The 22933-nt window shown below is 42.5% G+C and overlaps 1 protein-coding gene across 1 annotated transcript in view; it reads right to left on the bottom strand.

Annotated features, from left to right (window-relative positions):
* Positions 1–22933, bottom strand: part of LOC126416950 (neural-cadherin-like) — a 154475-nt gene that overhangs the window by 117031 nt on the left and 14511 nt on the right. Inside the window, exons 3-4 of the mRNA XM_050084830.1 lie at positions 20855–20995; positions 7783–7969 (exon numbers count right to left, since the gene is read on the bottom strand). Coding sequence (XP_049940787.1) covers positions 7783–7969; positions 20855–20995 — 328 coding nt within the window. The remainder of the gene's footprint in view (positions 1–7782; positions 7970–20854; positions 20996–22933) is intronic.

Here is a 22933-nt window from a genome sequence, read left to right as displayed (position 1 = left end):
GGGTAATAGTCTTATACAGTCTCTTCTTCCTTGTTCTTCTTATCTTTCTGTTCCACAGAACAGAGTTCATTGCCCTTTTTACAGTTCGTCCTTTATTAATCCTACTACCAATTTAATCATTGCTTGTGCCCTACTTATTAAATAATACTTCAAGGTATTTTGTCTTTTCTACACCTACGATAATTTTTCCTTCTACATCCAAGTTATTCACTTTTTCCGTTCAAACAGCCACGCACTAACACTTCTTCATGTTTATCTTTAGGCCAACCTTACTGAAATCCTTTTGAAAATTTCTTGTCATGGAGAACAATCAAGTCAATGCGTCTGTCAACTAGTGAAAAGTTACATAATAATAATATTAATCATGGTCAATGGACAACATATTTTAAAGATTTTTTCTAGGCAAACATAAATCTGAGGTGAGGATCCAACAAGAAGATGGTTGGTTGGTTTGGGGAAGGAGACCAGACAGCGTGGTCATCGGTCTCATCGGATTAGGGAAGGATGGGGAAGGAAGTCGGCCGTGCCCTTTCAGAGGAACCATCCCGGCATTTGCCTGGAGCGATTTAGGGAAATCACGGAAAACCTAAATCAGGATGGCCGGACGCGGGATTGAACCGTCGTCCTCCCGAATGCGAGTCCAGTGTCTAACCACTGCGCCACCCCGCTCGGTCCAACAAGAAGAACTATGGCGTTTAGGTATAAAGGTCCCTTAGCAGGCTGTGAGAAGCTGTAAGGTGACGAATGCAAGAGCAGAGCTGGTGAGGTTGGGGCAACAGAAATTATTGCAAATGCTAAGAAGGTTGTCTGAAAGGATATTAAACGGAGATGATGTTCCATTGGAATGAAAAACTTGTCACATAAGACCGGTGTGTAAGAAAGGGCCATGTATGATCCAAATAATTATAGGAGATTGGCAGTCTTTCGTTGGAAAACTCTACTCGAAGTTACTGAAAGATCTGGTAGAAAAAGAAACACGTCATAAGCAGTAAGAAAAACAAGCAGGATTCACAATGAAATTAATAAGCGAGAAACGCATAAAGGCTGACTGGAGACGCATGTTGCATTGATTGATCTAGGCAAAGACGATAATGTAGCCTCCAATAACGTGTGGAAAAAGTTGAAAGAGGTAGAGCTTGATCAAAGGTAGCTAAAGGGTGATATGAAATTATATGGAAATAAGGCAGTGAAAGTAACGACTGGGAATCGTTGGACAGAAGAATACGAGGTGAATAAAGGTGTGTGACAGGGATGTGCGCTGTCGCCGACCCCATTTAATCAGTATCTAGGAGCAATCCTGCAGACTTGACATAGAAAATGCTAGGTTATGGGAGTAACAGTAGAGAGCAGCGAGATATTTAGCTTGTATTTTGCAGATGACCAGATTGTGCTGGCGCTATTACCAATCTTACCTTTTTTAAAAAGTTACAGCAAAGCACAAATATAATTCTGTAATGCTGAAAAAAAAAGCGTCCCCAGAAACAACTACAAGGATTGAAAGTTAGTCACGAAAGCGAAACATATACAAGGGTATGAATGTTATAGCATGATTAAATACTATGCTCAGAACTAGCTTACGACTAACCTAACAAGCAAAAACCCAACGAAGTACCCAGAGCGTTCCACTTGTAGAGAGGAACGGTGGTGGAGCGCTGTCTTATCTGAAAAAAAAAAAAAAAAAAAAAAAAAAAAAAAAAAAAAAAAAAAAAAAAAAGGAAATGTCGCGCGACTATGCCCTCCCGTCGGGTAGAGCGTTCTCCCGGGTGCAAGTCTTTCGATTTGACGCCACTTCGGCGAACTGCGCGTCGATGGGGATGAAATGATGATGATTATGACAGTACAACATCCAGCCCCTGAGCAGAGAAAATCTCCGACTCAGCCGGGAATCGAACCTGGGCCCTTAGGATTGACATTCTGTCGCGCTTACCACTCAGCTACCGGAGGCGGACTCTTCTGAAAAGAAGATATATATGCAGCACAGTGCCAACAGTAAAAATCGAACTCAGAAGCAGAAACATTTCTTCCGGAAATCATTGGCGTACATTGGGGAACAAAAGCACAAGTGTAAAAACATCAAAAAGGGCAGTTTACTGATCGTTGGCGAATATGCGTCTTCCATCCGGCACAATTCTGCCCATTCTAGAGCTGATGCTACACAACACTCAACGGAAGGTGCAGGCTTGTCACTGCCTGTTTCAAATCTACCTCCCCCCCCCCAACTCCTCCTCCTCACAGACAGTATTCTACCAGTTACCCAGACACTGAAATCAATACAGCTTCCTCAAAGCGGCCGAGGACTATGAAAATCAAACTCAGCCTGAAATGTATACGATGTCAACTTCAAAACACCGTCACTGGATGGTACCGCCAGAAGAGCAAGCTCTTGTGCATCACGAAAGCTCGGAAGCTTGTAAATTCCTTGCTAGACTCCAAACAGGAACTGTAAGAACCAAAGGAAATCTTCTAGGATGAGGCATCCACTACCGACAAACCTGTGCAATTTGTTGAGGTCAAGACAAAATAACACACGTATTCCTCACTTCATTTCCCCATTCAGTACAGCCTCGAGGACTTCATCTTAGCAAATCCTAATGCTACTGACGTCACCCACATCCAGGTTAAACTAGGTTACACTGACGGAAAAAATCACATCAAAATATAATTAATGCAGATTCAGAAATTTGGGGAAAACCTTTTTCTAGGTAACATATTTAAGTGCTTAACATTGCAAGATCACTGTTTAATGTAAGCGCGAAATAAGCCATTGCAAATGTGAAATGCTGGTACATTAACAACCAGTGTAAACGTCAGAACGTTGCATGCAAGCATACATATTTGCATGCATTGTGTTGTACGGGTGCTGGATGCCAGTTTGTGGGGTGGAGTTTCATGGCTGTTGCACTTGGTCGGTCAATACAGGGACGGTTAATGCTGTTTGTGCATCGCGGGATTAGCCGAGCGGTCTCAGGCGATGCAGTCATGGACTGTGCGGCTGGTCCCGGCGGAGGTTCGAGTCCTCCCTCGGGCATGGGTGCGTGTGTTTGTCCTTAGGATAATTTAGGTTAAGTAGTGTGTAAGCTTAGGGACTGATGACCTTAGCAGTTAAGTGCCATAAGATTTCACACACATTTTTCGAATGCTGCTTGTGTATGATGCTGTAGTTGTCGTCCAATGATGTTCGATATGTGCTCGGTTGGAGATAGATTTGGTGATCAAGCAGGCCAAGGCAACTTGTCGACAGTCTGTAGAGCATGTCGCTTACAACAGCGGTGTGTGGGTGAGCGTTATCCCGTCGGAAAACACTTCCTGGAGTGGAGTTGATGAATGGCAGCACAACAGGTCGAATCACATTGGCATACAGATTTCCAGTCAGAGCGCGTTGGATAACCAAGAGAGTGCTCCTGATGTCAGACGATATCGCACTCAGCCTGTAACTCCAGCTGTAGGTCCAGTGTGTCTAGTGGCAGACAGGCTGGTTGCAGGCCTTCAACTGGCCTCCTTTTAACCAACAAACGGCCATCACTGGCAACATGTAGAACCAGATTTCATCAGAAAATACAACAGACCTCCTCCCCACCCCACAATGAGCTCTCGCTTGATGCCACTGAAGTCGCAAATGGTGGTGGTTTGGGGTCAGTGGAATTTCCGCTACAGGGCATCTGGCTCGGAGCTGCCCTTGAAGTAACCGATCTCTAACAGTTCATTGTGTCACGATGGTGCCAACTGCTGTTCCGATTGCTGTTGCAGATGCCGTACGATCCGACAGAGCTATACGTCGAAAATGTCGGTCTTTCCTCTCGGTAGCGCTTTCCGAAACCCGGTCTTCTTACGGCCGTACATTCTCGCGACCATCGCTTCCAGCAATCATGTACAGTGACTACATTTCCACCAAATTTTTACAAAGGCACAGTCGGTGTTTAGGAAGGATAGACTGCATGTAACCGGTGGTGGTGTGTTTGTCGCTGTTAGTAGTAGTTTATCCTGTAGTGAAGTAGAAGTGGATAGTTCCTGTAAATTATTATTGGTGGAGGTTACACTCAACAACCGAGCTAGGTTAATAATTGGCTCCTTTTACCGCCCTCCCGACTCAGCAGCATTAGTGGCAGAACAACTGAGAGAAAATCTGGAATACATTTCACATAAATTTTCTCAGCATTTTATAGTCTTAGACGGAGATTTCAGTTTACCAGATATAGACTGGGACACTCAGATGTTTAGGACGGGTGGTACGGACAGAGCATCGAGCGACATTGTACTGAGTGCACTATCCGAAAATTACCTCGAGCAATTAAACAGAGAACCGACTCGTGGAGATAACATCTTGGACCTACTGATAACAAACAGACCCGAACTTTTCGACTCTGTAAGCGCAGAACAGGGAATCAGTGATCAAAAGGCCGTTGCAGCTTCTCTGAATATGGAAGTAAATAGGAATATAAAAAAAAGGGAGGAAGGTTTATCTGTTTAGCAAGAGTAATAGAAGGCAGATTTCAGACTACGTAACAGATCAAAACGAAAATTTCTGTTCCGACACTGACAATGTTGAGTGTTTATGGAAAATGTTCAAGGCAATCGTAAAATGCGTTTTAGACAGGTACGTGCCGAGTAATGCTGTGAGGGACGGGAAAAAAACCCACCGTGGTTCAACAACAAAGTTAGGAAACTACTGCAAACGCAAAGACATCTTCACTGCAAGTTTAAACGTAGCCAAAACCTCTCAGACAAACAGAAGCTAAACGATGTCAAAGTTAGCGTAAGGAGGGCTACGCGTGAAGCGTTCAGTGAATTCGAAAGTAAAATTCTATGTACCGATTTGATAGAAAATCCTAGGAAGTTCTGGTCTTAAGTTAAATCAGTAAGTGGCTCGAAACAGCATATCTAGACACTCTGGGATGATGACGGCATTGAAACAGAGGATGACACGCGTAAAGCTGAAATACTAAACACCATTTTCCAAAGGTGTTTCGCAGAGGAAGACCGCACTGCAGTTCCTTCTCTAAATCCTCGCACAAACGAAAAAATGGCTGAGATCGAAATAAGTGTCCAAGGAATAGAAAAGTAACTGAAATCACTCAACAGAGGAAAGTCCACTGGACCTGACGGGATACCAATTCGATTCTATACAGAGTACGCGAAAGAACTTGCCCGTGTACCGCAAGTCTCTAGAGGAACGGAAGGTTCCAAATGATTGGAAAAGAGCACAGGTAGTCCCAGTCTTCAAGAAGGATCGTCGAGCAGATGCGCAGAACTATATCTCTGACGTCGATCTGTTGTAGAATTTTAGAACATGTTTTTTGCTCGCGTATCATGTCGTTTCTGGAAACCTAGAATCTACTCTGTAGGAATCAACATGGATTCTGGAATCAGCGATCGTGTGAGACCCAACTCGCTTTATTTGTTCACGACACCTAGAAAATATTAGATACAGGCTCCCAGGTAGATGCCATTTTCCTTGACTTTCGGAAGACGTTCGATACGGTTGCGAACTGTCGCCTGATAAACAAAGTAAGAGCCTACGGAATATCAGACCAGCTGTGTGCCTGGATTGAAGAGTTTTTAGCAAACAGAACACAGCATGATGTTCTCAATAGAGAGACGTCTACAGGTGTTAAAGTAACCTCTGGCGTGCCACAGGGGAGTGTTATGGGACCATTGCTTTTCACAATATATATATAAATGACCTAGTAGATAGTGTCGGAAGTCCCATGCGGCTTTTCGCGGATGATGCTGTAGTATACAGAGATGTTGGAGCATTAGAAAATTGCAGCGAAATGCAGGAAGATCTGCAGCGGATAGGCGCTTGGTGTAGGGAGTGGCAACTGACCCTTAACATAGACAAATGTAATGTATTGCAATTACATAGAAAGAAGGATCCTTTGTTGTATGATTATATGATAGCGGATCAAACACTGGCAGCAGTTACTTCTGTAAAATATCTGGGTGTGTGCGAGCGGAATGATTTGAAGTGGAATGATCATATAAAATTAATTGTTGGTAAGGCGGGTGCCAGGTTGAGATTCATTGGAAGAGTCCTTAGAAAATGTAGTCCATCAACAAAGGAGGTAGCTTACAAAACACTCGTTCGACCTACACTTGAGTATTGCTCATCAGTGTGGGATCCGTACCAGGTCGGGTTGACAGAGGAGATAGAGAAAATCCAAAGAAGAGCGGCGCGTTTCGTCACAGGGTTATTTGGTAAGCGCGATAGCGTTACGAAGATGTTTAGCAAACTCAAGTGGCAGACTCGGAAAGAGAGGCGCTCTGCATCGCGGTGTAGCTTGCTGTCCAGGTTTCGAGAGGGTGCGTTTCTGGATGAGGTATCGAATATATTGCTTCCCCCCACTTATACCTCCCGTGGAGATCACGAATGTTAAATTAGAGAGATTCGAGCGCACACGGAGGCTTTCCGGCAGCCGTTCTTCCCGCGAACTATACGCGACTGGAACAGGAAAGGGAGGTAATGACAGTGGCACGTAAAGTGCCCTCCGCCACACACCGTTGGGTGGCTTGCGGAGTATAAATGTAGATGTAGATGAAGTCATTCTGCAATATCGCAGGAGGAATATCCAGTTTCTCGTAGCCCTATTACACGACTTCGCTCGAACTCAGTGAGTTGTTGATAATGGCGTCTTTGTCTCCTTAAAGCGATTCTTTACTAACACCAGCTCACCATGTCCAATCTCAAAAGTAACTAATGATCCCGACCGTTATCACGTGAATTTAAGGCAAACCTGATTTGCATTGCCGCAGTGGAGACGAAACCTTGGTAAAAATTTTCATTTGTCGATTCAGTCTGCATATATACATCATAGATGTTTGAAATTGGAAAGGTCTCTGGAACGATGTAATTTCATTTGATTAAAGTACCTATACCTGAGCTTCAAGCAGGGTCCTACCTTTCGTTAGACGCTGAAGTGCTATTCCAATACCGTTGGAGAACTTATGTAATGATGTTGAAGTGCAGGAGGAATGCCAAGTGGGATGAGGCATGAATGGGAATTTGGACTGAGAGAGATGTGCCAAGGTAGTTAGTGCAGTCCTGCAAATTTGCTGTGCCAGGGTTGCGTAGTGGTTAAAGCATCTGGGTAGTGAGCAGGAGACCTGGGTTCGAATCCCAACCTTGGTACAAATTTTCATTCATCGTTCAGTCTACATATATAAACTATGTTAAATAATCAACTGCGTTTTGTATATATCTACTATTAGTTTCCCATTGTTTTCTATGTTACAGTTTCTGTACGTGTACTTGTCTGCTCTATTCTCGTAACTTGTACTTAGTTTTCTTTTTTTTGTTTTTATTGTTTTTGTTTTTGTTTGTAATCTATACCTGTGGCACGAGCAAAAAGAAAAATCATGAGAGTAGTAGGGACAGCTTTTTGTTGGGAAATTTTGTAGATACCTTTGAATGATATGTTCACAGGGACTTTTAAACTAAACGTGTTATGTTATAATGTAGTTAAGATCAACATTATGATGCTATAATACTACAATGTTCATAAAGTTAAGGCATTTTACTGTACTGCATGTAAACAGAATGTGCATTCTTGAGTTCATTTCATATCTCAGAGACCATTTCCCGCGGAATGCACGAAATACTGTTTCAGATCCGTTGCTTTAAGATGATTACAGTATCTTATGACCGAAATTTTAAGAAGTGGTTATACGGTTTTCAAGTAGGAACGAACATGCAAAACCTAAAATTACAGTACCTCTCCTCCAACCCAGCATTACATGCAAACAGGACCTGATCCGCAGTAGGTCTGCCTGCTGAATGTGCCGTACCTGCAGGAGCGTTTTCGACGACGTAGCCGTGGTACAGCGGCTGTGGGAAGAAGGGTGAGTTGTCGTTGACGTCACTGAGAGTGACCTGCACGTCGGCGAAGCCCACGAGCCCGGCACCGCCCTCGTCCTGCGCGAAAGCCGTAAACCGCCACAGCGGGCGGCCTGCCGGGGGATCGCGGTCCAGAGGCTGCAACACGGCAAACAGTTACACCTCATCTCCGTTCAGGTGAAGGTATCACTACTATAATGAAACTATAGTGGTGGGAAATAAAAGTATACACGTGCAAAGAGGTGTGGAATCGCTATAACGCTGATGCTTATCGCAAACAATAGACACTCAGAGTTTGATGTAACCAGTCACGGTGTGCCACAGGGGTCTGTCTTTGGTCCTCTATTATTTCTGAGCCTAGCGCGCAAATGATTGTTCACTTTCAGTGTCAAAAGATGCAAATTTTGTCGTTTCGCTGTATGATAAGAATTTATGATTAAAAGATATTACCAAACCTATCACAGCAAGGACAGCTAACGAAAAATCTGAAATCATCAAGAGATAGTTCAAGACATATGTATCGTTAATTTCTCATAAAACAAGGTATAAAATACTCTTCTCAAGCAATAATATACAAAAAGTAGAAATAGTGACGTCTTTAGGATTCAGATAGGTTATAATAATAACTGTAGAACCCACAGCCTAGAATAATGAAGAATCTTAGATCAGCTACGTTTGCAGTAAACATGATAACGACCATCGATGATTTTAAAAAGAAAAGCAACTACTTGTAAGTAACGAAAGACGGTATTATCTCTTGGGGAAATTCAACCTAGAGGGACAGTGAACACAGAAATGTGTAATAAAAAGTTTATCTTGTGTCAGTTCTAAGGTATGCTGTTTCAGTAATGTCCCTCATAGTTAACACTATTTACTTTTTCACAAAGTATACTGAAAAGACTTAATATCTCTCCTCCTTCCCCAACTCTATCTCCTCCTCCCCTTATCTCTCTCCACGTTATGACGCCATCGCAATAGGAGTTTAGTAATTCTTACCTCTACAGTATTTCTTTGCACGTCATAACTAAATTGTTCACCAAATTTCATTGAAATCTCTCAGGGCGCTTGAGAATAGATTTTTACCTGTGTATTTGCCCATGTACGCATATATCAAATATATATTTCACTTATATTTGACATATTTCGCACGTATCTGTACACATTTTTCACCTGTATCTCTGCCTGATTTCGCTTGCAGTTTCTTTTTCACACAGGTTTATGATATCGTATCTCCTGAACTACTCGTCTGTGTCGCACAATGACACATTTTTCTAGGCTATTCAGCGGCATATATGGATACTGTCTGCGAAATGAATTTCGAATAGAGTTATTAGTAAAGAAATAATAAATTAAAAACTCATGCATGATGCAGCAGGTTTTCAAACATCTCATTGTTTATGACGTCACAGCTCCTGACTGTGTGTCGTACAGTGACATAGTTTTGTTGGTACATTCAGTGGTGTATGTGAAAACCTCATGCAAAACGTGTCGATTAGTAAAGAAGCAGTAAACTAAAACTTCGTTCTTCATGAACAGAGAAAATGTATTAAGCTATAAACTTTTTCAAATGGTTCAAATGGCTCTAAGCACTATGGGACTTAACATCTGAGGTCATTAGTACTCTAGACTTAGAACTATTTAAAGCTATCTAACCTAAGGACATCACACACATCCATGAACGAGGCAGGATTCGAACCTGCGACCGTAGTAACCGCCTGGTTCCGGACTGAAGCGCCTAGAACCGCTCGGCCACCGCGGCCGGCTAAACATATTCCCTTTCATCATTTTGTGAGGGGATGTCAGGTAGAAAAAGTTTCGCAGAAGTTCGAAAATATTTGTAAAGTTTGTTGCAAGTCACTAACTCTCTCATTCTCAAATACTGGAAAAATTATCCAACAGTTAACTGGCGAAATTACAAAGTTGTTAGAGGTGGGCGTGATAGGGTATCCAGTGAAACTTTGCTGAATGCCTTCTCTGAAAATATAAGATAGTTAGGAACGCCACTCACGATGAAAATATGTTGCATCGAATGGTAATAAATAGACGTGACCTCTTTGACGATGTCCATATCGATGTTGGTGTCAGAGACCATGACGCGGTCATGGCAACAATGATTACCAAAGAACAAAGGAAGCAGAAAGAAGTACATGTTCAATAAACTAGATAAAAAAATTCAGTAGTGTCTTATCTCATTGAGGAATTTGAAATTTCCAGCACACGGCAGTTGCACGTAGAGGAACTATGGTTAAAGATTGAAAGAATAATTGACCATGCACTGGAGAGATATGTACCCAGTTGAACAGTTCATTGTTGGAAGTAACTTCCGTCGTACACAGTCAATGTAAAGAAACTTATAAGGAAGCAGAGACTATTGCATAATAGGTGTAAAACAAAGCGTACGACTATACATAGAGAGATGCTGAATGAAGCGTGTTTGGCTGTCAAAACAGCAGTGCGTGAAACCTTCAATGACTATCGTAGTAGAGTATTGTCAAATGATCTTTCACAAAACCCAAAGAAATTCTGCTTGTATGTAAAGGCTGTCAGTGGCACCAAAGTTAGCGTCCAGTCCCTAGTGAATGAGACAGGATCTGAAGAAGGTGGGTAGTAAAGCAAAAGGAGATATGCGTAATTCAGTTTTCAAATGTTCCTTTACAGAAGAAAACCTAGGAGAACCGCCCCAGTTCAATCCTCGTACAACTGAAAGGATGAATGAAATAAGTACTCGTGTTAGTGGTGTTGAGAAACAGCAGAAATCGTCAAATTTTAACATAGCTCCAGGTCCCCATGCAATCCCTATCAGATTCTATACTGAATTTGCATTTGAGTTAGCCCTCTTCTAATTATAATCTATCGTAGATCAAGAAACGGTGCCAGGTCTTGGAAAAAAGCACATGTCCACACCCATCAAAAAAGGGTCGTGGAAGTGAGACACAAAACTACCGTCCAGTATCCTTGATATCGATTTGTTGTAATATCTTAGACCATATTCTGAGGTCAAACATAATGAGGTATCTTGAACAGAATGACCTTCTCAATGCCAATCAACATGGATTCTAAAAACATCGATCATGTGAAACCCAACCCGCATTTTTCTCACACGACTAACTGAAAGCTTTTGATCAAGGCAGTCAGGTAGATGCAGTATTTCTTGATTTCCGAAAAGCATTTGAGTCAGTACCACACCTACCCTTATTGTCAAAATTACAATCATACGCATTGTCAAGTGAAATTTGTGACTGGACTGAGGACTTTTCAGGAATGATGACGCAGCATGTTATCTTGGATGGAGAGTTATCGTCAGCTGTAGAAGTAATTTCAGGTGTGTCCCAGGGAAATGTGTTGATATCCTGGCTATTCATATTGTATATTAACGATCTTGCAGACGATATTGATATTAACCTTAGACGTTTTGGAGGTGATGCAGTTATCTGCGATGAAGTACTGTCTGAAAGGAGATGCATAAACATTCAGCCAGGTATTGATACGATTGAAAAGTGGTGCAAAGTTTTGGTAACTTGTTCTAAATGCTCAGAAATGTAAAATTGTACACTTCACAAAACAAAAAACGTAGTATCCTATAATAATAGTATCAATGAGTCACAGTTGGAATCGGCCAATTCACACAAATACTTGGGTGTAACAACTTGTAGGGATATGAAATGGAATTATCACATAGGCTCTGTTGTGTGTAAAGCGGGTGGTAGACTTCGGTTTGTTGGCAGAATACTGGAGAAGTGCAATCAGTCTACAAAGGAGACTATTTGTAAATCACTCATGCGATAGGTTCTAGGATATTGGTCGAGGGTGCGGGTCCATTACCTAATAGGACTATCAGGGGATTTTGAACGTATACAGAGAAGGGCAGCAAGAATGGTCATTAGGTTTGTTTGATCCTTGGGAGGGTGTCACTGAGATACTAAAGGAACTGAACTGGAAATCTCTTGGAGAGAGAAGCAAACTATTCCGAGAAAGTCTATTAACAAAGCTTCACGAACCAGCTTTAAATGATGACTCTAGGAATATACTACAACCCCCTACGTATGGCTCATATAGGGATGGTGAGGCTAAGAATGGAATAATTACTGCACTAACAGAGGCATTCAGACAATCATTCTTCCAGCGCTCCATACGTGACTGGAACTGGAAGAAACCACAATAACTGTTGCAATGGGACGTACCCTCTGCCATGCACCTCACTATGGTTTGCAGAGTATAGATGTAGATGTAGATGTAGAATAAAGTATGAGCATTCACACGTCGTGGACTGCACTGCTTTTCACCCTCGACAGCTCAACAGCACCCCTTTGATAGATAGGTGTTTCTTACTTCTCCCCCCATTGATTCTTTCCCGACAGTAAGAGATATGTGTACCCAGTTTAGTTCAAATTGGTCCAGTGATTTAGGAACAGATATGGAACATACATCCACTTAAATTGGAGTGAATCACCTAAAACTTAGTACAAAGAGACATGGCAGAGGAAAGGAAACACAGTACTAATCTGACTATAGCAAATACTGAAAGTGACCACCATCTTTTGGCGCTTTTGGGCCTTGGTCAGCAAGCTGCTGAAGGCAGATGGAAGCTGAACTGTTACAGTAGAATAGCTGCAGTCTCATCCGAAATATTCTTCTGCAGTTCTTGAAGATTATAAAGGTTGTTGAGATACACCTTAGACTTCAGGGCTCTCTGTAGAAAGTAATCGGACACTGACAGGTCAGATGACCTGGGTGGCCATTGGGGCTGCGATCGGACTGAAGCCCATGTTAGTGGTATTCGTCCACATGATCGACGTATGCCGATCCCTTGAGAAAGGCGACGTGTTGGTTTGCTAGGACTCTGAAGCATTTTCTGATGAACTGCAGTCACATTTTTTGGTGTGTGGGCACGTTTAGGAGTATTTTTTGACTTGTTCAAAACGGATCCTGCCTGACGCCATTTTAGAACTAAGCGTTGCATGGCACTCTTTATTGGCAACTTTGACACCATTAAACTTCTCAGCAAACAACTGACCACATCGTTTCCACGACTTAGTTGTCACGTAACTTTCCACAACGAACACCCGCTGCTCCGCTGTGAGTACCATCGACCTCTTTGCACTCCTCCGCTCACACTGACACGGCTCGCACTACACTCTGAATTGGGGTGGATAAATAACATGGAGGGCGTACACGTGGGATACGCATCATGGAGTGGGTTATATGCATACATTCACGTCCAATCGTGTCCACTCATCCGGGCCACTTTTATTTGTCACACACCGTGCTTAGAAAGCGTGTTTTTGTCTAAACATACACCTTTTTATTAAAATCTAACACTGCCCATTGATATCAACAAACTAAAATAGGCTAAATTAGACTGTCATTAGTGTTTGTTGCAGGATTCTAGTGCGAGTTGTTTACGAAAAATATCGTATTTTGAAAAGTTCCCACATCAACACTTGTACAACTCTGTAGTAGCACACACGGAAGCGCAACACAAGTGCATATACTAGTTATGTGGATCCTGCCCAGTAGCGAGACAATTGACCATCACAAGTTGTGTTCAAAATGACCACCGGCAGCGCACGACTGCTGCACACGTGCTAGTCTTTCATCGGGGACTTCCGTGTAGTACGTCGTTACATATCAACAGGTGTAGTTAGTATGTCTTTCAGCTTTTCCCACGGAGAAAAGTATGTAGCTGTCAAATCCAAGAAACGGGCCGGCCAAGGTACAAATCTCTTGGGTCCAATCTAACGACTTGGAAATAATTCGTGATGACATGCTGTAGTACTTCGTGCACTAAGGGCTGGAGAGCCGTCATGTTCTCACCACACTTTCCTCCTATATGCGGGGAACGTTTTCTAGCAACCGTGGAAAATGGTCTGTTAAGAGGCAGCGATACTTGTGCACGTTCAGTGTTCCGTCTACGAATCACGAACCTGATGGTTCAGTGTCCCAAACAACATATTTAGAGCTCATGAACGCTGACGTTCCACCTGACGAAGCCAACGGGGATTGTCAGCAGAACAATTGTGCCTGTTTCGGCAGTTAACCTAGCCATTATTAGTAAATATGGCTTCCTCACTAAACAAGATACATGATACACCTGGAGTATGTTGTCTTAATGCGCATGTACAGAACTTAACACGATTCTCATAATTGTTTTCATGCAGCTCTTGACTGAGAGATGTGATAGATATGAAACCTATATCAATGAAGAGTGCATAGGGCACTTGTGCGGGAGCTAATGTGCAGATCAACTGCAACAGCAGCAAGAAAATTAATTTCTCACTCTTCTGTCGTAGCTTGTTTCCTTCTGTTACGTTGTCTTAGTGTTACACCACCACTTTCACGTAACTGGTCAGAGCTGTTGGTAAATAATTTCCGAGATGGTGACATCTCTTGGAATATCTTGCCGCATACATCGTACAAGAACTCATTAATATATCTCATCGTCCACTCACGACCTACTGTTTGGACTGTCACACTGAGTAACAAGCCGCTAAGCACTCAAGGAACACACATGCACACTGTAAGCAATTGTATGTTTGCACAAAAGTACACTTTCTAGGTATTATTACGATCTGTTTATTGGCTAACAATATGAGCCCCTGACTATCAATCCATTCTTTGAAAACCGCTCATCAATAGCAAAATTTGAGGTGCAAGTTTTCAGCCATTGAGATTTACATTTTCCATGATTTCCCTACAGCCGAGGCAACGCCACTACTGACGCAGAAAACGGCCACTACAAACTACTACCAGGGACACAAACATTGCGGGTCTCTGACTAGCAAAACAGCAACAATGTTACTCTTAAACCTAGAAACATAAAGGGATGAAAATGTTACATTACTAAAACATAGTAAATTTTACGACTCCGTATTTTATTCAAAAGAAGTCATAATTTATAGTCTATGCACTAGTTAATTAGAATTATAAAGTCTCCAATTGTATGTCACGTACAAACTAAGTACAAAAAGTCCTCTTTTACACCTTGTACTGACAGTACAAGATTGGTGGGAACTGCGAATTGGTACCAAGTGCAGTCGTAAATTTTACCGAGTTTAGTGATATAGAGTTCAATCAGGGTGATCACTTATCTCTTATCTACATTGCTAAACACCTAAAACGGGGACACGATCTAGTTCAGGTTACCAATCTAAAGACTCCCAGGGGGCACAAAAATTTGATTTTCTGCACTTCGTTTAGTTACTGATCGAGTTTAAAAATGTTAAATTCTGTCATATAGTACTCACTGCGCACTATAATCTTTCGTTAACGTTTACACAATTAGTCAAGTATTAAAGTTAGAAACTGTATCTAGGGTCTTGAAGCACTGTAACTCATAGGAGGCAAACTGAAGACCTCGGCTGCAAACAGTGGTAGGCGACACTCTATGGGAAACTGATTTATCGCATGCAAAACGGTAAAGGTGATGTGTTTCAGTCCTATTAGTCGAAAGTTCCTTGGTTATCCGAGGGATAGCAGCCTTTTCTCGAAATTCAGATGTTGACCGAGGCGATTTCGGCAGGATGCGTGAATGTAAAAAGTGTTAAGAAAATGATTTCGAGGAAAGAGCTATTCGAATCGGTGGATGATGTGGATGGGTACGTATGATTCTGGTGAAGAGCCAGCGTGTGCTCCTTCACGATAATTCATAACAGAAGGTGTTATCAGAAGGTGTTATTAATCAGAAATGTGCATGTCTCTTTGAGTAAGTATACAATGTTAAGTCGCTCCGCTTCCAATAGTTTACGTGCATTTACGTGGCAGTGTGATGGCAGGCTTGTTAAGCGCTATCGTTAACTTCGGTGACGTGCACTAGCAAGGTGCTTGCATCCGTTTCTTATGAAGCATCATCTACAGCTGCATCCATACCTTGAAAACCATACGAAGAAATATCATTTACGTATTTACTTGCCTACGCACATTATTAATGCATTGATATATCCTATGAGGCCTGCGATGTATGTATATATATATATTTGGCGTATGGATGATTGTGTTAACGGAACACACTACAGGCTGTTGGATTTATTTTACTGATGTGTGTGCAATTATTCTGAGATACGTGCAGCTCGAAATTTTATAGGTTCAGAGGACATCTCAGAAATTTATCCTTTCAAAGATGCACCAGTTCCCGAAATTCTGCAAGCAGATACAATTCATGAAAATGATCAAATGGTTCAAATGGCTCTGAGCACTATGGGACTCAACTGCTGTGGTCATAAGTCCCCTAGAACTTAGAACTACTTAAACCTAACTAACCTAAGGACAGCACACAACACCCAGCCATCACGAGGCAGAGAAAATCCCTGACCCCGCCGGGAATCGAACCCGGGAACCCGGGCGTGGGAAGCGAGAACGCTACCGCACGACCACGAGATGCGGGCTGAAAATGATCAGCGGAGCCGACAGAGAGGTCGGAAAAAGTTAAATCAGGACGGTCTCCACGAACAAATAAAAAAAAAGAAAAATCAAGCAAACGAATGTAAAACACACGGGGGCAACGGGGGTGGTGTTATATGAAAATATGGTTCAAATGGCTCTGAGCACTATGGGGCTCAACTGCTGAGGTCATCAGTCCCCTAGAACTTAGAACTACTTAAACCTAACTAACCCAAGGACATCACACACAGCCATGCCCGAGGCAGGATTCGAACCTACGACCGTAGCAGTCGCGCAGTTCCAGACTGTAGTGCCTAGAACCGCTCGGCCACTTTTTTTTTTTTTTTTTTTTATTCACTAGAAACAGTAACAAAAATGGCTACAATGAAATGACATAAATAAGGTGACAGATAATAGCAGTCATGAATTACAGATTCAAAAAATGAGTCTTTAGCAGTAGCACAATTTAGCACCTTCACTGTCACCTTCAACTGGTGGCAGTTCAGCACGCACACTTTCTTCTTCTGCAGCCGGTTCCTCATCATCATTTCCCAGACCCAAATTAATCATTCAGTAAATCCTTGATGTGTGTTCCTTCCGGGGTAAATTACATGGACAGAAGAGCAGTCCCGAACAGCGACATCGCAAAATATTTCACTGCCTTGTTATTTTTGTCAGTTCCAGCCTTCTAAACGCATCTATAGGGAGTTCATGATCTTCCTTTGTATCAGACACCAGATGTTTCTCGCCGTATTCTTGTATCTGCTGTACTGCTGATTTATTTTTCATGTGTGACTTGCAGGTGAGGTTAGGGTCGGGAACGTGACCCAATCCATTCCCTCTCTACTAGGAATCCAGTTCCTAACCTATGCCCATTCGGTTGAAGACAATTCGGAGCATGTTACCATATTTCTTATTGTGATTCTGATATTTGAGTATTTTCTCGAATTCATTTTCCATATACATCTTGTATTCAATATGTTCATCGCTCCCAATATTGTTAAAAACATAACTTGTATATTTGCCCATTAACCAAATCACAGCGTTATTTTTTGCCTGAGGGTAGTAACTTTCCTCTGGTCTGAAGAAAATGTTAGTCGGTACATTGTTTGCTGAAGTTCTTGTTATTTGAGCAATTTTCTCCCTGGTCCACCTCCAGTTGATAATCCGATCTCCACAAGTGTAACGATGAGGCACACTATCAACGAGGTTGCATTTGCTGCAGAGGTTTGTGTCACTTAAACCGACGGCAAAGAGGCGCTCATTAGTGCTGATGATGTTGTTGACTACCTTGTACCACGCTGTTCTCACGTCAGACGAAAGAACATCACTACTGATGTTTTTCCAGACCACATTCCATGCTATTCCAGCATATTTGGTTTCTATGTTATTTTTTCTTTCATGTTTCCGCCTTTCAGCTAAAATCGCCTTTGCTGTAACGTTTTTGGAGTTTAAAATCTTTTTGCTGAGATAACTTAGTTCAAGATAATACTCCCTAATGTGTTTCAGCTTAAAACTTATTTTTTGTATATTTATCGGCGGCTCCACACTTTCTGGCCTGACAATATCGTATAGTTTTGCTGTAATGCACCCTGGATCATTACACATTATGCTCCATGTTCGTTTGACATACAATGCCATCGCTTTATACTTGATGTCGGTTAGACCCATTCCTCCATTGCTTGGATCCAAAACTGCTGTCTTCACCGGCACTCGAAACAATTCCCCTTTCCACAAGAACTTTGCTAAAGTGGACATGATCGTCTTCGCCACCATTGATGGAATGGGGAGAAACTGTGCTATGTAGTAGGCCTTGGATAAAATATACGTGTTGATAAACAGTATTCTCTGGAACTGGTCTATGCTACGTTGACAGTTTTCAATCAAAGCTCCCTTGATTTTTCTTGCCACCTCCCGCCAATTTATTGCTATCATTTTTATAAGGGACGTTGTCAATGCCATTCCAAGAGCTTTGTGTTCATTAACATGGTTCGCCCACTCAATGCGTAAGTTAGCAAGCCACTTTATATTTAGAAATTTACTTTTATTTTCATTTACCCTCGCACCTGATGCGGAACAATATTTTGCAAGTATCATCTCTAGTTGTGTCACATCTGTTTGGTCTCTGATGATTACGCCTACATCGTCCGCGTAAGAACCTACCACGGTCTTTGTTCCTTGAATGGTAATGCCTGTCAGCCTGTGCTGTAGCTGTCTCAAGAAAGGTTCCAGCGATATAACGAACAGGAGCATGGATAAGGGGCTTCCTTGGGTAACACCCCTTTTTATTTCAATTTTTTTTGTCAGTTGACAGTTAACGGAGATTTGTGCAGTAACACCCATTGCCATGTTCTTGATGATGTCGATGGTTTTTGGCAGGAAGTCCATTCGGCGCATTATCTCTATCAGGTATTTGTGATTAATTTGATCAAATGCCTTATGGAAGTCTATGAAAAGCAGTCCACATTTTATGTTACTTGCCTGCGCTAGCGCAATGACATCGCGATACAAAGCCGCAGTTTGTAAAATCGTTCTTCTAAAAGCACAAGTCTGCTGTTGGCCTATGATGTCAGCAGTGCATGGTGTAAAGCGCTTGTTAATTACTCGAGCTATAATTTTATAATCTGAATTTAAAAGCGAAATCGGCCGTAGGTTGTTTATTTTTTTGCAGCCTCTGTTCTTCGGGATCAACACGATTTTGCATTGTTTGAACTCTGCAGGCACTGGCTTTCCTTGTAAGACTTCATTGACAATTTCGGTGAACTTTTCTCCTATTAGGGTCCAAAATCATTTATAGAATTCAATGGGCAGTCCGTCAGGTCCTGGAGATTTTTTAGCAGGGGAGCTGCACACGATTTCTAATACATCTTCCTTGGTGATGTCCGAAGAAATGTTCTCATCACCATCTCGCGATATTCGTGGAAGATATGTCCCAAAGAGGTCATCGTATTCTTCTTCGTTTGTTTCCCCTGACGCATACATACGTTCATAGTACGCTGAGATCTCTTTAATTATTTCCTTCTGGGTGGTGATTATGGTACCATCATCTATTTGAAGTTCATCCATGAAACTTCTTCTTCTATTCTTGGCGTGTCTGACAAGGTGGTACAATGCAGCAGTCTCATCTTCAGTGACTGACTTTGCTTTGGATTTTATTTTAAGTCCCTCCAGTTCCTTACGTTTCAGACTTATTAACTTTGCTTTTATTTTCTTGATGTCTTTTAATCTTGTAGGAATTGCATCTGTCTGATCGTTGAGGTCCCTGAGCACGCTGTAGCCACTTCGGCCGGCTATGAAAATATGCAGGCCCACCATATGAATGCTCTAAAAAGCGTTTACCAAGCTGATGAAAAGCTCTCGGGTTTCCAGCCGGGTGGCTGTACTATAAAACGCGACTTTTCGACGAGTAACATCCTCATCATTTGCTGAAACGGCGCCGTTTTATAATATTGCCACCCCTCTGGAAACACGAGAAGTTTTCATGAACAGTATACGCCGGGAAAATCTACATTGTTTAACAAGGAAAATCGACAAACAGCCGTATGTTCTGAGAAGTTATTTTATTTGGACAGACATTTTCTGTTTCTTAATACTACCATCTTCAGTCCTCCATGAACGTGAAAATTTAGCTTTTCTTAAAACGCGGAGAAAGTTACCAATACTATACTCACACAGTGTTTGATAATGAGAGCACTTAGTGATTTACAACAAATTTTAAAAATAATTTCAAATCTGTCCAAAACTGTTTCTCGCTTACAGCCCCACATAGTAATGAAAGAAACAGTTTATCACTTGCTAAATGTTCGTTGTCCACATGACAAGTCTTCAGCGTCAAGCATAACGTTTTTATTTATTATTTTTTACTACTAACTCTATTCGCTGCACATTTTGCACACAGTATTCGCAGATACTACTAAAACTAAAAAAAATTGTGTTCTGTTTTACGGCAGGTCTAGTCAGAGAGGTCCACCGCATGAGCGTTAAGGGAAGTGATTCCTGTGGTGGTTTCCCGTTGCCTTCCACTGGTGATGATGAAATGATAATGTGGACAACATAACACCCAGTCCCTAAGCAGAAAAAATCTCCGACCCAGCCAGGAATCGAAGCCGGACCCTTGGCGTGACAGACCGCAGCGCTGACCACTGAGCTATCGGTGCGGACTGATAATCCTAAAGATACTTGATAAAGTATACCATTGTACTACACATAGCCTAGGAGAAAAACTAGCTTTTCAGAAAAATGTAAGCAGTTATCACCGGTCGTTGTATAAAAGTTTATGGAATTAGGAGGACTGAACTGGAAGGTAGTTCTCATATGACTACTGCACATATCGTACTATTACAGAGTCTCATTATAAATGACATTATTTTGACTTTTTCATCATTCTGCAGGTGAATAAACCAAAACTAATCAAAACGAACACAATTTGGGTTTTCAACTACATAGGTTTTTGTTGCTTAACATCAAATATCTAACGCATTAACTTCTTTGTAAAAAAACCAGACGTTAAAAGCTTTTTCAAACTGGTTAAATCCAGTTAGCGGTGGGGAGTGGGGTTACTGGTGATTTGTAAACGAAGAAAAGAAAGAACAGTTCTACACAGCCGAGCAACCCTCGTCCCTGTTGTAGTGGGACGTCGTAGCTTACCTTTAGCACGAAAATTTCTCCAGTATTGGGGTCAACACGGAAGAAGTCGTCGTCCCCAGAGCCTTCTGGAGCGACGCCTGGGCCTGAGATGGAGTACACAATGTCCTGAGGCCGGCCCACGTCGCCGTCCACAGCTCTCACCTGCAACATGGCGAACCAAGTCGATAAGCATTTTGAGGAGGTGTCGCACGCACTTCTCCGAGGACATATAAAAGGAGCGATCAAAAATTTTTGTTCAAAGGCCGTACATCAAAATGGCTCTGAGCACTATGGGACTTAACATCTGAGGTCATCAGTCCCCTAGAACTTAGAACTGCTTAAACTTAACTATCCTAAGGACATCTCACACATCCATGCCTGAGACACGATTCGAACCTGCGACCATAGCGGTCGCACGGTTCCAGACTGAAGCACCTAGAACCGCTCGGTCACACCGGCCGGCCGGCCGTACATCCAGAGTAGGTATACGAGTCAGGCGAAGTCAGGTTGAAGAGAACCCATTTGGGAATACACTGTGTCCTGCTGAACTGCCGGCCGCGGTGGTCTCGCGGTTAAGGCGCTCAGTCCGGAACCGCGCGACTGCTACGGTCGCAGTTTTGAATCCTGCCTCGGGCATGGATGTTTGTGATATCCTTAGGTTAGTTAGGTTTAAGTAGTTCTAAGTTCTAGGGGACTGATGACCACAGAAGCTAAGTCCCATAGTGCTCAGAGCCATTTGAACCAACCTGCTGAACTGTCCGTGTCCGCAGCTAGTGGTCGTGCGGTAGCGTTCTCGCTTCCCACGCCCGGGTTCCCGGGTTCGTTTCCCGTCGGGGTCAGGGATTTTATCTGCCTCATGATGACTGGGTGTTGTGTGATGTCTTTAGGTTGATTAGGTTTAAGTATTTCTAAGTTCTAGGGGACTGATGACCATAGATGTTAAGTCCCATAGTGCTCAGAGCCATTTGAATTTGAACTGTCCGTAACTGCCTGCTGAACATCCTCGTCCGACAGGAATCATCCACCCCTCAAGGCCCTTTTTAAAGGACCGAAGGCGTGATAATCGCATGGGGAAGGGTAGGGCTATAGAACGGGTACCCGAGTGTCTCCCACTTGAGTTGCCATTTGCCATACTTGGACGTGCGTTATCATAAAGCAGCGTCACCTCTTGTCGCGCTTGCCGGCCGGAGTGGCCGTGCGGTTCTGGGCGCTACAGTCTGGAGCCGAGTGACCGCTACGGTCGCAGGTTCGAATCCTGCCTCGGGCATGGATGTGTTTGATGTCCTTGGGTTAGTTAGGTTTAAATAGTTCTAAGTTCTAGGCGACTGATGACCTCAGAAGTTAAGTCGCATAGTGCTCAGAGCCATTTGAACCTTTTTTTTCTTGTCGTGCTCCATTCTACAGCGATGGTTTTCGACAGACATGCTGCCGCTACACATTCTTCATTCCCCGATGGGTTTTTAGTGTTTGTCCTTTACCAGCCAAGAAAAGAATAACAGTACGTTGATCTTGTTTCGAAGTATTTGGTAATAACATCGCCATTTACCACATGCATGTTGGAAAGACATGAATGCCACACTAATTCCTTGCCTACGTGTCGGTGCTTATATACCCACATCGAAGTATGCTGTAAGTACTTTGCATATACGCTGTAGCTACGCCTTCAAACGAAAAATTTTTGTACGCCCCGTATACATGAATTGTCTACTTATATTATGAAGTTACGGCTGAGCATTTGAATTAAAGCATCAACGCCTGGGCAAGGGCCAGATAATGCATCTGGAATGCAAAGCTAGAACCAGCATAACGTTTTGGGAGGCAACAAAGTCGCCCAGTGATTGCCGATTATTAATCAAGAAGGAAGGAAAAAAAAAGACACAAAGAATCACCTATACACCTACAACCTAGACTGAATGCATGTTGAGGATGGGAGTGCTAATAAGCGTGCTTCAAGTTTAAGAGTGAAAGTCCTACCATTAATTGAAGTCTTCGCGTGCCTGCTAGAAGTCAGTTCGCAAACGCTGCTGTTGCTCACCATATGGCAATTAAAAAACTGCACTCTGCAATAAATTACTGAAAACACTTCGCTCTTCATGGCGC

The sequence above is a fragment of the Schistocerca serialis genome, chromosome 8, assembly GCF_023864345.2.
Source record: "Schistocerca serialis cubense isolate TAMUIC-IGC-003099 chromosome 8, iqSchSeri2.2, whole genome shotgun sequence".
Classification (NCBI taxonomy): Eukaryota; Metazoa; Arthropoda; class Insecta; order Orthoptera; family Acrididae; genus Schistocerca; species Schistocerca serialis.
Note: the sequence above shows the minus strand (reverse complement) of the source record. Positions and strands in the feature narration are given on the sequence as shown.